At 41.6% G+C, this 14,396-nt stretch overlaps 1 protein-coding gene across 5 annotated transcripts in view; it reads left to right on the top strand.

Annotated features, from left to right (window-relative positions):
* plxnb3 (plexin B3) overlaps positions 1 to 14,396 on the top strand; it is a 152,827-nt gene that overhangs the window by 103,191 nt on the left and 35,240 nt on the right. For all 5 annotated transcript variants that reach the window (XM_017719454.2, XM_017719453.2, XM_017719452.2 and 2 more), the window contains exons 4-7: positions 1,400 to 1,528; positions 5,155 to 5,255; positions 6,134 to 6,266; positions 11,865 to 12,024. In XM_017719454.2, the coding sequence (XP_017574943.2) occupies positions 1,400 to 1,528; positions 5,155 to 5,255; positions 6,134 to 6,266; positions 11,865 to 12,024 (523 nt within the window). The remainder of the gene's footprint in view (positions 1 to 1,399; positions 1,529 to 5,154; positions 5,256 to 6,133; positions 6,267 to 11,864; positions 12,025 to 14,396) is intronic.

Genomic DNA, 14,396 nt, shown 5'->3' with positions numbered 1-14,396 from the left:
TTCTCCCTTTCTTTTCTAATTTAACACTTTTACAGCAGGTTTAAAACTTGACACCACAAATCTGTTCAATCACAAGATCTATTTCTTGCGACAAAATCACACTTGCAAGTTTTGGTGTCAGAAAAGAGTCTTCTCAACACACCATTGGTACGATGCAGTTTAGAATGCTGTAGACGGCTGGAGTCTGTAGTTTGACAGTGTTTATATGTAGTACAATATGTATGTAGGTGAACAAACTGACCTACAACGTTCATGTACCTTTGCCTGATTTACTTGTATTTTTGTGTCTGTCTGTCTGTCTGTCTATCAGGCTTTCCATCTATCTCTCTGTCCATCCATCTATCTATCCAACTTTTCATCCAGTCCATCTATCCATCTGTCTGCCTGTCTATCCATCCTTCCATCCATCTCTCCATCTGTCCATCTTTCCATCTGTCCATCTCTCTGTCTATGCATCTGTTTCTCCTTCTTTCCTTGCATTTTTCATCCTTTTTATACCTTGTATGCATTTCCAGCTTTTCATCCTTGTGTGTATCGTCCGTCTATCCATCCATTTTTTTTATCCAGCTTTTCATCCTTGTATCATCTGTATATCCATGTATCTATCCATGCATCCATCCATCCATCTTTTCATCTGTCCATCTCTCTGTCCATCCTTCTGTCTATCTAACCTTCTGTCCTTTTAATTTTTCTATCCAGCTTTTCATCCATCCATCCGTCTATATAAAGATGAATGGATAAATAGAAATAACCAAAACATTAACGTACATTAAAGATACCGATTCAGACATACAGGGTTTTATTGCAGCGACTATGTTCCGTGTATGTGTAAGAGTGAAAGAGATATACAGACATGAAGCAGCTTGTTCTGCATTCTGATGGCAAGGGCTGTTGGGAGTTTTGGTCCCAGAGGAGCCGGACACCTGCGGTGTATTGTGGGTAGGCTGATAGGGGTGGCAGCAGCCGTAGCACCTCCAGGGCTGAATGAAATATTAACGTTCCCCATCCACACAGGCAGCTTGTTTACAGCCTTAAACTCCTCAGGCTAGACTTATTCCAGCCTCTGCATGCTGGCATTCCCCTGCCCCTCCGCACGCCTGCTGAAACTCACACCAGCTCAGTCTGCTGAGACTCTATCCTCCCTGCGTCTGTAGGTGTGTGTCTGTGTGTGTCCGTGTGTGTCCGTGTGTGTGAGAGAGCAGGAAAGTGTGATTTATTTGTGGAATGTATTATGTCTGTATGATTAGCAGAATGTACTTAAAAGGAAAAGGCTGCAGTTGGAGAGAGCAGAACTGAGCAATTAGATGCACATTCATGTAATTTCATGCCTGTTAGGTTGCTGACTTTGTGTTGTGTTGCCGTGTTGAGATTATAATATGTATTGTATGTTTGTGTGCAGGTGTTTCTCCGGGCGGATGGTACGGGTGCTGAGTACGACTTGGTGGAGGTGGATGGTCAAAGCCCTGTTAACGCTGACCTACTGCTGGACTCCACTGGACGTAATATTTATGTCCTGACCGAGAGAAAGGTGTGTTGAGCACATTTCATGCACATAGCACCTTGAAAAAAACTGACACAGAACCTTGGGGACTGACTCACTACATTATTGGTTCTCAAACTGGCCCTCAGGGACTCCCAGATGATCCACAGTTTTGCTCCTTTTCAGTGTTTCTCATTACGTTGCAGCAACATTCTGGACCATCTGGGGGGCCTGAGGACCAGTTTAGGAGGGAACCACTGCAATACGTGATGCTGAACATTAACTATTCATTCAGGTGACACTAAAGGCTAGTAAATAAATAGCACAGTGTCAGAAAACACTGGGCTATAAAATTTAAAACTTGCCCAATGAGGACAGTTGGGGGCCCTACTACTTGGTTGACCCCATTCAGACCACTCATTTGCTATGCAGAATAATGAAAATGAATTAAACTTCATTTTAATCATTTTAATCAAGAAAACAAAATGGGTAAAACAGTGAATAATTAAGCTCACCAGGCAAAAAAATAATCACCTGTGACTGAAACGTTCTTAATAACATGTGATACCTCCATTAGCATGAATAACAGCTGGCAATCGATTTGGATGGACTAGACAAGTTTCTGGATGTAGGTGATGCCAATGTTCAGCCACTTTTGTATTAAAGAATTGTGCAGTTTGGCCAGGTTTTGTGGATACCTTCCCTGGCGTCTTACTCGCTGTTCCAGGTAGTCCCACAGATTTTTCAAATCTGGGGATGTTGTGGACCAGTCCAGACGTGTGAGTGTTCATCGTGCCAATCAGTCACATTTGCAGCCCTGTGAATATGAGAATTGTCATCTTGGAATACAGCAATTGGAGTGTTGTGTTCCTCAGTAAGATGAAGAGCAATAGGCAAATCCTGGATGTCCAGCAGCTCAGTGTCAGCACTGTGGTTCAAATTTACTGTCACCTCAACCAAAGGACCCATTTCTGCACACTCTCAGAACATCTCAGAGCTCCTCTAGCTCGAACCACACCTTGCACTCAGTCCTCTTTAAAGGCTTCATGAGGTCTACGATGACAGTCCCTGTGCGTCACTCTCGTCTTTGGGCCACAATTCTGAGAGAATTTCCTATAGACTGGGATTTTTGCCTTCTGGTCGACCCATATGACCGTACGCTTCGATACACCACTAAATTCAGCTACCTCCTTCATGCTGTCACCTTTGGCAATCCCAAATGCCATCTCCCCTTTTTGTCAGTCAATAACATCTGCATTGCGACCCATTTTCCCCACATTGAATGAGACAGTCACTGTACTTTACCACCTTTTCTCAATCTATGAATCCATTCGCACACCCTGCACATATGTATAGCCCAATCATCCTTGTGCAGCACCATGCACAGGAGCCTGAAGTTATTACCATGCAAAGTGACAATTTTTGTGTCCAGGGAGCTTATGTGGATGAGAAATACGAAAAGTAAAATGATTGCAGTGCGTATTGTAAAAATCACAATTTGAAACAGTATCCCTTCTCCTCTGGGTGTATCATCTGTCCACCAAGAACATTGAGATTGATCAGTGAGTAGATGACCTATAATTTATTGCCAGTATTGCAGCAATGGGGGGTGAACGGTGTCCCTCTGACCCAGAGCTAAGCAGGGACTCTCAGAGTCCGCCACAGGTCAACAAGGTTTTGTTATTCACAGCCTTTGACAACCTGTAACAATGCTGAGGCACTGGCTTGATGTAAGAGCAGAGTGCCCTTGTTTTATTAAGGTCGATCTGAAAATCATGGTCGTTACAGCACAAGGTCAAAAAACAGGTAGGCAGACAGATCTTTTTGAGAAGCATGGTTAATAATGCAAGACACAAAAATGAGATTGCGCAAACTGGATAGAAAAGGAGGAGAAGCGGAGATAAAACGTATTACAAACTAGAATGATGGAGCTCAGAAACATCACAAAGGCTGAACAACAGAAAGAATACAGAAATGAGGTTCCAGCACTGCAAAAAAATGAAATCTTAGTAAGTGAAAACATCTGAAATTTCTTATTATGAACAAATGTTGAACAATTTTAATTGTTGTAAGAATATTATGGGAGTTTTTTGCTGGAAGTCTTTTTTTCTATTTTATTTTCTAAAGCTGTCTTATGCTAACCTAGAAGACTTTTAAAAGCTTTTTGAAAGACTAAAGTCTGACAACCTCTCATATCTAAAGACAATGTCACAGAGTTTTTAGTCACTGACTATGATTTAGCAAAGACTGGGGATCTTGCAGGGTCACTACTAGTAGATTTGTTTATTTCCCATCATGTTCCTGGTGGAAATTTACAAGCAGGGAAACTCTTTTCTTTCTCCACTCTGCAGTTGTACGACTGGGAAGACAGATCTGGGGCTCAGCCCAGTTCACTGTAGAGCTGTAGGTTCTGGCAGCTCATCACCCAGTATTTTTAATTAACCTGTAAATTGTGCCGTTACTTTGTTATTTAATATAAATATTTACATATCAACACAACATGCTGCGGTTCAGCAAAAAAAACTAAATAAGAAAACACTAACCGGAAGCAATAAATAAATAAATAAATAATTCTTCTTCAGAAATAGCATTCTAAAAGTCCTCTGCACATTTCCTTACATCACTGTTACAGGTTATAAACCTAAAATTTTAAACAGCCAGTTTACAGTTTATTGTATTGGAGTGGGGCAGGTTTACTAATAATACCTTGCCGGCATTATTCTGTTGGTACATGATTTTTTATCATACTTATTTCAAGACAATGCTTTTAAAGAACCAAAACTGAAAGAAGAAAGTAAAATAAAATGAAGTAAATGTTGAGAAATAAGCTGAATGATCTGAATAATATTCTCACAGCAATCTGATAATGAAAAATATTACATATATTGACTAGGACTAGATTTGGGATGAATTCAAATGCCAAGATATCATTTTTTGCATTTGAGGGCAGAACTGGGTCCTAAAAGGATCCGCCCTCGCTTGTTCAGTCCATCCAGTGTTCCCCATCCTCATGCTTATGACACAACCAGAAAACGGCGATAACTGAAAATGCTCTTTGTTTACAGTCTTTCGGCTCAGTCTGCCTGGTTTGGCTTCCAGTCTGGTTCTCACTTCTACTGGACTGGAGAGCTTCCTTTTATGCCTTTTAATGTTTGCCAGCTCCTCCCTAGTGAAGCGCGCCTGAGTCCCACGACGATGAGGAGGAGCGCACAAACAAGCGGCAGCGTGATGGCAACTCCACCTTCAGGCCGTCGCAATAGACGTGTGCCAGTTTGAAACTGCAGGCATTAAATGTTAAAATTGGAGACTTTATCAGTAGTTTGTGAAAACGCTCCTGACAGTGTTTCCTAACTTCCATTCTGGAATCACAGCACAACCCCACCCCCTTCCAGGAGTGGAGCAGTCATACATACGGTTGTCAGGCGATTAGATACACCTGTGCTGTACCTGCTCTCATGGGTCATTTTATCAGAAACACCTACTATGCAGGAACACTTTGGCTTTCACTGTCATCATATATAATACATCTAATATACATGGTATGAGTATATTAGATATGTCTCATACAATAGGACATTTTTGTTGTTAATAGTAATGCAATTCATTTTATGTTCACTCTCGCATTGATAGTGGCAGTGCAGTATCATAAGTGTGTGTGTGTGTGTGTGTCTCAGGTAACAAGGCTGCCCGTGGCTCAGTGTGAGCTGCATCTAGACTGTAATTCATGTCTATCAGTCAGAGACCCTTACTGTGGCTGGTGCTCACTAGAGGGCAGGTAAGTATCTTTTTTCTCCAATTTTCTCCACTATTATCTCCTCTTCCATCTCCTCTTTCTCTTTTCCTCCCTCTCTTCTCCTTGTCACTCCTTTTTCTCCTCCCCTCTCCCCTCTTTTCTTTTCCTCTCCTCTCCTCTCCTCAGCACTGCTCTTTTTCTCCCCTCTCCTGGACTCCCTCTCTGTGTTTTTGCACTTTTCTCTCTCTTTTCAACCCCTCTCACCACTCCTCTTTTCCTTCCTTCTCTTGTCCTGTCCTGTCTCCATTTTTCCTCTCCTCTTTCATCTTCTGTTTTCCTCTCCTCACCACCCCTCTCTTCTTCCCCTCTCCTGTCCTCTCCTATCTCTTTTTTCCTCTCCTCTCATCTCTTGTCAGCTTACATTCTTTCCTCTCTTCTCCTCCCCAATCCTCTTCTCCTATTGCTTTTTTCTTTTCTCTTCTTTTTCTCTCTTCTGTTCTTTGCCCACTCTTCTCTGGACCTACCACACTCTGCCTGTATTGTTCTCAACAACTTTAAATAGGTCATCTCTGACTAGTCATCTGAGACTGTCAGTACAGTTTGATTTTTTTTATATAAATATTTTGTCATAATAGATTATCATACAAACAATAATCCTGTATTCATCCTGGATTATTAACAGCTGTACTTTTTGAAAGCTTCTGTATGGCTATGTTTGTCCTTGGATTTGTTGACAGGACAATTTTGACTCATAATAATACATAATAACACTGTGTTCCTTTGTTTTCTCTTCTGCTGGATTCAACAGAAGAAACATTTGAAACCATTACATCAAACAGTGTGTTCTTTTGAAAATGACGTCATCACTGCAGTCTGTGTGTATATCTGTGTGTGAATGTGTATTTGTGCTTGTGTTTCAGATGTACGCGGAAGCTGGAGTGTGCTCGCCACTCACAGCCTCACCACTGGCTTTGGAGTTACGGCCATGATCGACAGTGCGTGAACATCCAGACTCTGGATCCTCCCATCCAGAGCAGAGAGGAGCAGACACAGGTACAAACTGTCTTGCTACTGAACATCCTACACAGCACAATATGTGATCATTAGAGGCTGTGTACACCTTGCATTCATTTGGCTGAATTCCATTTACACTTTGCACTGTATTGCGTCCCCATTCTGACCCGATCAAATCAGAGTTTACTTTGCCATGGGAAAGGCACATAAGGCACTTCCTCTACTACCCCCCCTCCCCCATTACAATACAAATGAACAAGCTTATTTTGAATGCTTTCATCTATACAGGGTGAAAGGAGGCTCTTGATTTTGGAAGAACTCCTGATTCATGCACCCTCCATTCTGCATTCCTTGTTTGTCCTCTCATTAGTCAGCACTTGGCTGACACAGTTTAGCTCACATAATGGAATTTGAATACAGAAAACACATTCCTTCTACATCTTTTGATTGTGGTCAAAAATGTGGTCTCTGACCACCACATTTATCTGGTTTGAATGATCCAGTCACAATCCGATCACAGTGTGTCCTTGGTGTGTTCACTCAAATGTTCATGTGGTCAAATGAAAACCGAACAGTATCCTATCACCAAAAACGCATGTTGATGCAAAGTGGAAAAAACCACACATTTGTGCTGTTTTTGCGTCAGCATGCATTTTGGGTGATCAGATCCTTGAATCATACCTGTATAATGGAAAATTTTCAGGTTCCCCAGTTTTCTCACTCTTTTTCAAATAAGAGCTGCGAGTGTGTTTACATGCACCCAATAATCCGATCATAATCATATTTCTACAGTTATCTGATTATTCAAATGGTCATGTAAACAGCATGCTCTGATTTCTTACATCGGAGTAAGGTCTAGAAATCCAATTAAGAAATCAGACTAAGAGGTTGGATTTTATCTCAGGAATCAGATTTCTCAGTGCTTATAAACTTTTAATCTGATTTCTTTTGGATTTCTCAGTCTGCACATGTGCAAAAACAGACTGCTGTACTGGAAATTAGTAAGCAGCGTAACTGTGAGACGCAAAACCCTTTTGGAGCGACGCTGAAACAGGCTTGACAAAGTGAAGGATTTAAATATTAATTTTCTTGATGATGCATATTCATATTTTCAGGTAAACTGACTTGATGTTTTACAAAAAAAAGCTGCAACATGAAGTTTGAGTTTTACATTATGTTTACATCACGTCTTCTTCTGTGAGTTTACTGGCTGGTTGCAAAGCAGAAATCCAATTACTCCCTGACTCATGTAGACATGGTGTTTTCCCGTTGTCCGATTACTCGAGAGTGTAAATGTGTTGAACAGGTTACTGACAAAATCTGATTTTCTTAATTTATCAGATTAGTAAGTGTATGTAAACACACTCACTGTTAAAGCTACCATTTACTTCTCAGTTCATACAGTCCATGTATGGAAGCTAAGCTGCAGGAACAGCACATTTGGAATTCATCATAAAAACAGCATGTGTTGAGGTCTGGGATATATTAGATTGTAAGGAAACAGTTGCTTCTTGTAGTCGATGTGCTGGGTGCAAAAATTGGCAAGCGTGAAGACTTGTGACTGTGACAAGGGTCAAATTGATCAGAGCATCTCTGAATCAAGGCTTGTGTGGTGCTTCTGGTCAGCAGTGGTGAGTACCTGCTGTCGGAAGAAAAAACCATGAACCAGTGACAGGGTTTAGGGCGCCCAGGGTGACCGATGCACAAAGGCAAAGAATGCTGTCAAGTCCAGCCTAAACCAACAGAAGGGCTACTGAGGCACAAGTCACAGAAATTTTGATGAGGAATGTGTCACAACACCCTGCTGCGTGTGTAGCTGTGCAGCCACAGACCTATCAGAGTGCAATTTTTAAACCCTGTCCACCATAAAAATCAAGTGTGTCTGAACAGGACCTTGGAACAAATGACAGAGGTCGCCTGTCCTGATGAGTCCTGTTTTCTTTTACATGTGGACGGCTGTGTACATGTGTGCATTTTATCTGGGGACGTCATGGCACCAAGATGCAGTGTGACAAGTAGACAAGCCATTGGAGGGAGTTGCTATGGGCAGTGTTTTGGTGGGAAACCCTAGGTTGAGGCATTGACTGTGCCACCTACCTACACATCACTGCAGACCAGGTACATCTATTCATGGCAATGGTATTCCCTCCTCTTACAGCAGAATAACATGCCTTGCCACACTGCACACATTTTTCAGGAGTGGTTTGAGGAACATGATAGTGTTTTCCTGACCACAGATTTTCCCAGATTTCAGTCCACTTGAGCATCTGTGTGATATGCAGGAGCAACTGCAGTGGCACCACTTCGCAACTTGCAGGAATGAAATATCTGCTGCTAATGTATTTGTGTAGATATCACAAAGCACTCTCAGAGGTCTTGCAGAGTAATTCCTTCAGTGGATCAGAGCTGTTTTGGGGCCATGCGGAGGACCAAGTACATAGTAAGCGTGACATCAGAGCAACTCAGTGTATATCTGCCTATTCAGCCTACAGAAGCCCACCCCCCATTCCCCCCCATTCCCAATGAAGTTATGAGGGGTGTTTCAGCTTGGACTGCTTTTTGAATGAGGTACAATTTAGGACTTTAGCACAGTAACAGATGATTTTGAGAGGTAGAGAGAGGTTGGAAAATGACCATGTAATAATAAATTGGCTATTTTTTGATACAAAAGCACACACAGATGTCATAAGTAGACCTCTGGTGGAAAAAATTAAATGCAAAAAATTTGCTGGAAGAATCTCCAATACTTATTTAAAAAGACCTGGCCAGAGTCCTAGCTTGTGAAGAGCACTGTGGATTCAGTTGACCAAGCAACAGCTGGCCATTTCACATGACTTGAATTAGCTGGGTCATGTGTGTTGCTCAGTGGTTGCAGCCCAGGTCGGGACCCACACTAAGATTGAAGACTGCTGGTTTATGCTAATTCCGTCAGTTTTAGAGGACGAAAACTAGCACCTCAGGCCAGTAGATAAGCTCTGTTCACCTCATCATTCAGTTCACGTTTGTTTAAAAATGTAAACATTTGCATGCACATATTTTTCATGCTCAGTGAAATTCTAATAGTGCCAGGCAGGGCAGTAGAGCGTTGTTCATCAGGGCAAAAGTTGCAGTGGTGGTGGGTTTTTTTTTTAATTCACTTGTCGAGCTGTGCAAGAGTGTGAAGGGTTGTAATTAATCCCTGAATGTGCTTTTCCTGTTTGTACAATGCTAGGATTCCTAGGTATGTACACAGTATCGTGGTAGCTGATGATCTTAACACATGTGCTGACAGAACCCCAAGACTGACAAGAAAATAGCATAGTGCCTTTTAGCACAGCAGGCTCCTCCACAGAAATAAAGGCTGCTGAGCAAATGCCATTGGGCTGAATGCCGGAAGCTGCTGTTTGCCTGGTCTAGATATATAATATCTGACATAACTCTGTGTCTGGCATTTGATGGATGGTACTGCAGGCTGCGCTGACACTAGTTCTCCAGTTCTGTTCAAGCATACTGTTTTCCAACAGGTTTCAAAACCATCAGTGTTACGGACGTCTTGGGGAGAGGTGGTAGAATAGACAGCACAGGCTGCACGTTTTCCATACTCAGTAAAAATGCAAATACTCATCCTAAAAATACACTTTTTAGTACAAGTTGAAGTACATTTTCACATTTTTGACTTCAGTTGAATGCACTGCAGTGGCAAGTGCTTAAATGATGCATGACGTAATTGAATTGTCAGCAGACGTAGTGGTGCGGTATGTGTACGTCGTTGCGTGACGTGACGAGTAGTATTTTATTAATAATAAATCACGAGATTAGTGGCATCCTAAAACCTGAAGATGATAACAACAGTGACAGTAATGTGAAGCATTTTTCCACATACAGCAGGAGAGTTTGTTTAAGCCTGTACAGTGCTTTACTTGTTTGATCCTATGGAGCAGCTGCTATTCACTTTATAAGTAGCCTCTCATTCTCTGATTAGCTACTAGCATAATGCTTATTTCCACTAGCACCTCTATAAGATAGCAGTGTTGTATGCATTCATATGAATGTAAATATACAAGTAGCATATTCTTTGTTTAATGCAATTTTATTATGACTCCTTTGTCAAGGTCTGAATTTCTGCATGTTATTGAAGTAGCCTGTTAGCCTGTCTGCTAATCTTGTAATTTGTTACTTTCCGTCTCTGATTTTAAGTATTATTTGAAGTGTTAAGTTGATGTATTTTGTATGATGTATTCCACTATATTTTGGAAACATTAATGTTCAGAAAAGCATACATATTATATGTACACTGTATGGACAAAAGTATTGAGACACCCCTCCTAATTATTGATTTCAGGTATTTTAGCCACACCAGTAGAAATGTATTCTGTGGAGTGACTAATCATAATTCTCTATCTGGCAGTCTGATGGACGAGTCTGGATTTGGTGTATGCCAGGAGAACATTACCTGCCTGACTGCACTGTGCCAACTCTAAAGTTTGGTGGAGGAGGGATAATGCTATGGGGGGTGTTTTTCAGAAGTTGCACTAGGGCCCCTAGTTCCAGTAAAGGGAAATCTTAATGCCTTAGCAGACCAAAACTTATAGAGAATTATATGCTTCTGACTTTGTGGGAACAATTTGAGGGAAGGTCCTTTTCTGTTTCAGCATGACTGAGCCTCAGTCCATAAAGCAAGGTCCATAAAGGCATGGCTGGGTGAGTTTAGTGTAGAAGAACTTGACTGGCCGGCACAGTCCTGACCTCAACCTCATTAAACACCTTTGGGATGAAGTAGAACGGAGATTGTGAGCCAGGCCCTCTCCTCCAACATCTGACCTCACAAATGCACTTCTGGATGAATGGGCCTAAATTCACACAGACACACTCTAAAATCTTGTAGAAAGCTTCCCAGAAAAGTGGAAGCTGTTATAACTGCAAAGGGGGTCCAGCTCCATATCAGTGCCTATGGATTTAGAGTGGGGTGTCATAAAAGCTCCTGTGGGTTTAAAGTGTAGGTATCCCAATACTTTTGTCCATATAGTGTGTCTGTTATATTCTTATAGGAGTTCTTTGACAGGCACTTTTATATCGTGTGTGCAGTCATTTGTGAGTGAATTAAACTGAAGCGGCACTTTGTTAAGAAGTTCAGTTAAAACCACTTTTCTCCATTTGTAAATTCTCATGAGGTTTAATTCTGAGCTCCTTATCTCAACACTCACGTGTGCAGATCTTGACAGTGTGGAATGAACCATCACCATATGTACTAATGCCTAAACTGTTCTCTTTCAGAGTGCAAGACATGTCAGTGTTTTGGCTGGTGACCAGGGTAATGAGCAGTTATGGAATTAGTTGTCAGTCTTGGACAGTCTGACATGTTGTCCGCCTCAGCAAACCCCAATTTAACCATTACTCACGGCCAGCTGAGTACGGCAGCCCACCGACACGCACATAGTCTGAAATATCTCCCATTTGTGTGCCACTGTGGAAGCAGTCACCCCGAAACATTCTGGGTTTTAAACTGGGGGGGAAAAAAATAGGCACTTTCATCCCCCGCCGACTGGAAAAATAACTGACGAAATCTCTACTTAGTATTCCGAGGAGCATCCTTGGCAAGGTGCTGCGCTGAAAAATGTGGCTGAAATGTTTTTTTGCGCCTCCTCCTTTCTCTCACAGGTCTCTTTCACGGTGCTGCAGTTGCCAACGCTGTCTGAGGACGAAGCTTTGTCTTGCGCTTTTGGGACTCTGCCTGCTCAACCTGCTGTTGTCATGGAGAATAGAATAACCTGTCAGTCACCCCCACCCAAGCTCCTCCCCCCTACCCCACGGGGCAGTGGTAAGTGACTGAGGGAATGCGGTTTTGGTGGATTTCACCAAACCAGCCAAATGTTTAGCTAAAACATACATCCAAGCCAGGGAAGAGTTCCTTTTTACTTGGCTCATTTGACCTTGTTCCAGAAATGACCATGAGCCCATTTAAAGCCTTTTTATCCTACTGTTTTCTCTGTGTAGGTACTTCCAAACATGATCAGCATATTTTTAAAAGTGTACAAGATGTATTTCACATGATTTACAGTGGAAAGCCATTTGCAGAAAAGCTTTTCCGAAGATTTTTAAATGTAAGCTGAAGGGATTATTTTGGCAAAAGGGGTTTATCCCATAAACGTCTAAGCCATACATAGTGACGAGTATAACTTTACTGCAGTTCAGTAAAGCACCACCGGGGACAACTGCCTCAAACAGCAAACAGCTTCATTTTGTTAAGGAGACTGGCTTCACTGTGCTCTGTCATGTGCCTTGACCTAGAGCTGCTGTCACTTTTCTTTAAACCTAGGACACACTTCTTTCGCAAACTTGTGCCTTATATAGAAGACTTTACTGGTTTCCACAGTTACGAGGTGCTGCTACTCACACATTGCAAGCATGCAGTTAAAAACGCACACCAAACTTAGTCCAAGGCTCATGATTCCTCAGGAAAAGGGTTTGCCACAAGCTATGCTTAAGCAGCAAACATCGCATGCTCGGATTTCAGCTATACAGTCTTGCCTGCAGGAATCAATAGGGGTTATTTTTGTTTGAACCTGTACTGACAGTCTGAATAGCTTGCAGCAGTGGCTCTCAGTGCTGGTCATGTCGCCTTTTTTTCTCTTTGGTGTTTTCCTGGTTTTTCCTGCTCTGACACAGCTGATTCAACTCATCTGCTGATTTACAAGCTTTCAACAGATGAATCAGACTTATTAGAGCAGGAAGAGCTGCGGGTGGCAGTGGCTTCACTGGTGAATGTTGACTGTTAGGGCAGTAAATGTTAAGAAAAACCTGCCTCTATAGTGATGCTCATTTCTACTAGCGCCCCAATGGTAGGTCCAATAGTATGTTAGTGCTAACACTGGTACACATGACAACTGACTACACTGCAAAAAATGGTATCTTGTCAAGTGAAATGATCTTACATCTAGTCAATATGTCTAACATTTCCTATTTTGAGATGACTGTGCACTGTTTTACTTGTTTTAGGTCATTTTAGTAAGTAAAATTATCTCACTGTACTGGCAGACAATTTTGCTGGTTTAAAGCACATTTCTTAAAACAAGCACAGTAATCTGACAGTATAGTGAGATCATTTTGCTTGATACAATCACTTAAAACAAGGAAAACAATGTCTAGATATAAGTTAAATAATCTTAAATTAATCTTACAACAATTCTTAAATATATTCAAGATCATTTTACTTGACAAAATACCTTTTTTTGCAGTGATTCAGCTGGTATTCATGATCAGTGACATATCTAAAATTTTCACAAGGCCTAGAGTGACGTTTTAATTACATAGCTGTTCCTGCCCCATGAAAATCAAAACATAAAGAGATGATTCCAGTGTGGGTTCCTCATTATGCTGATAATTAGTTAGGCTTTCAGCCCAGCTCATGAAGTCCTAACCAGTGGGAGAGCTTGCTTGGCTCTATCGAAGTAGATACAGCATGCATCAGGATTGTATTAAAGAAAAATGAACTAAAAACCGCAGACAAAACTAAGTAGTAGTGAAAGCTGATGGTTTTTAGTGCAGCATGATATGCACAAAATATCATATTGTGATTTTGCCAATGTTTATTGGGATTGTGATATGTCTTACAGTATATTAGAATCACCGTTAGGTAGCAAATTTAAATATTGGCCTGCATTATTTTGACCAAAGTTTTTTAGATTTTTTGGAGCATATCTTCTTCTTCTTCTTTCGGCTGCTCCCTTTAGGGGTCACCACAGCGGATCATCTGCCTCCATCTTGCCCTATCCACTGCCTCCTCTACTTTTACACCAACCATCTCCATGTCCACCTTCACTACTTCCATAAACCTTCTCTGAGGTCTACCTCTTCTCCTTCTACCCGGCAGCTCCATCTCCAACATTCTTTGCCCAATATATCCACTATTCCTCCTCAACACATGTCAAACCATCTCAACCTGGCCTCTCTGGCTTTATCTCCAAACTGCTCCACCTTCACTGTCCCTCTGATCTGCTCATTTCTAATCTTGTCCAGCCTTATCACTCCCAACGAAAATCTCCACTCCATCCTGCCTGCACCCTCTTCTTCACCTCTTTTCTACACTGTCCATTGCTCTGGATGGTTGACCCAAGATATTTGAAGTCAATATTTTTTATAACACGTCCTGCAATTTTTGAGAAATGAACACGTTCCAATTCCAGATTGTCC

This window comes from Pygocentrus nattereri, chromosome 28 (genome assembly GCF_015220715.1).
Source record: "Pygocentrus nattereri isolate fPygNat1 chromosome 28, fPygNat1.pri, whole genome shotgun sequence".
NCBI lineage: Eukaryota > Metazoa > Chordata > Actinopteri > Characiformes > Serrasalmidae > Pygocentrus > Pygocentrus nattereri.
The sequence above is the reverse complement of the archived record's forward strand: the minus strand, read 5'-3'. Positions and strand labels throughout refer to the sequence as shown.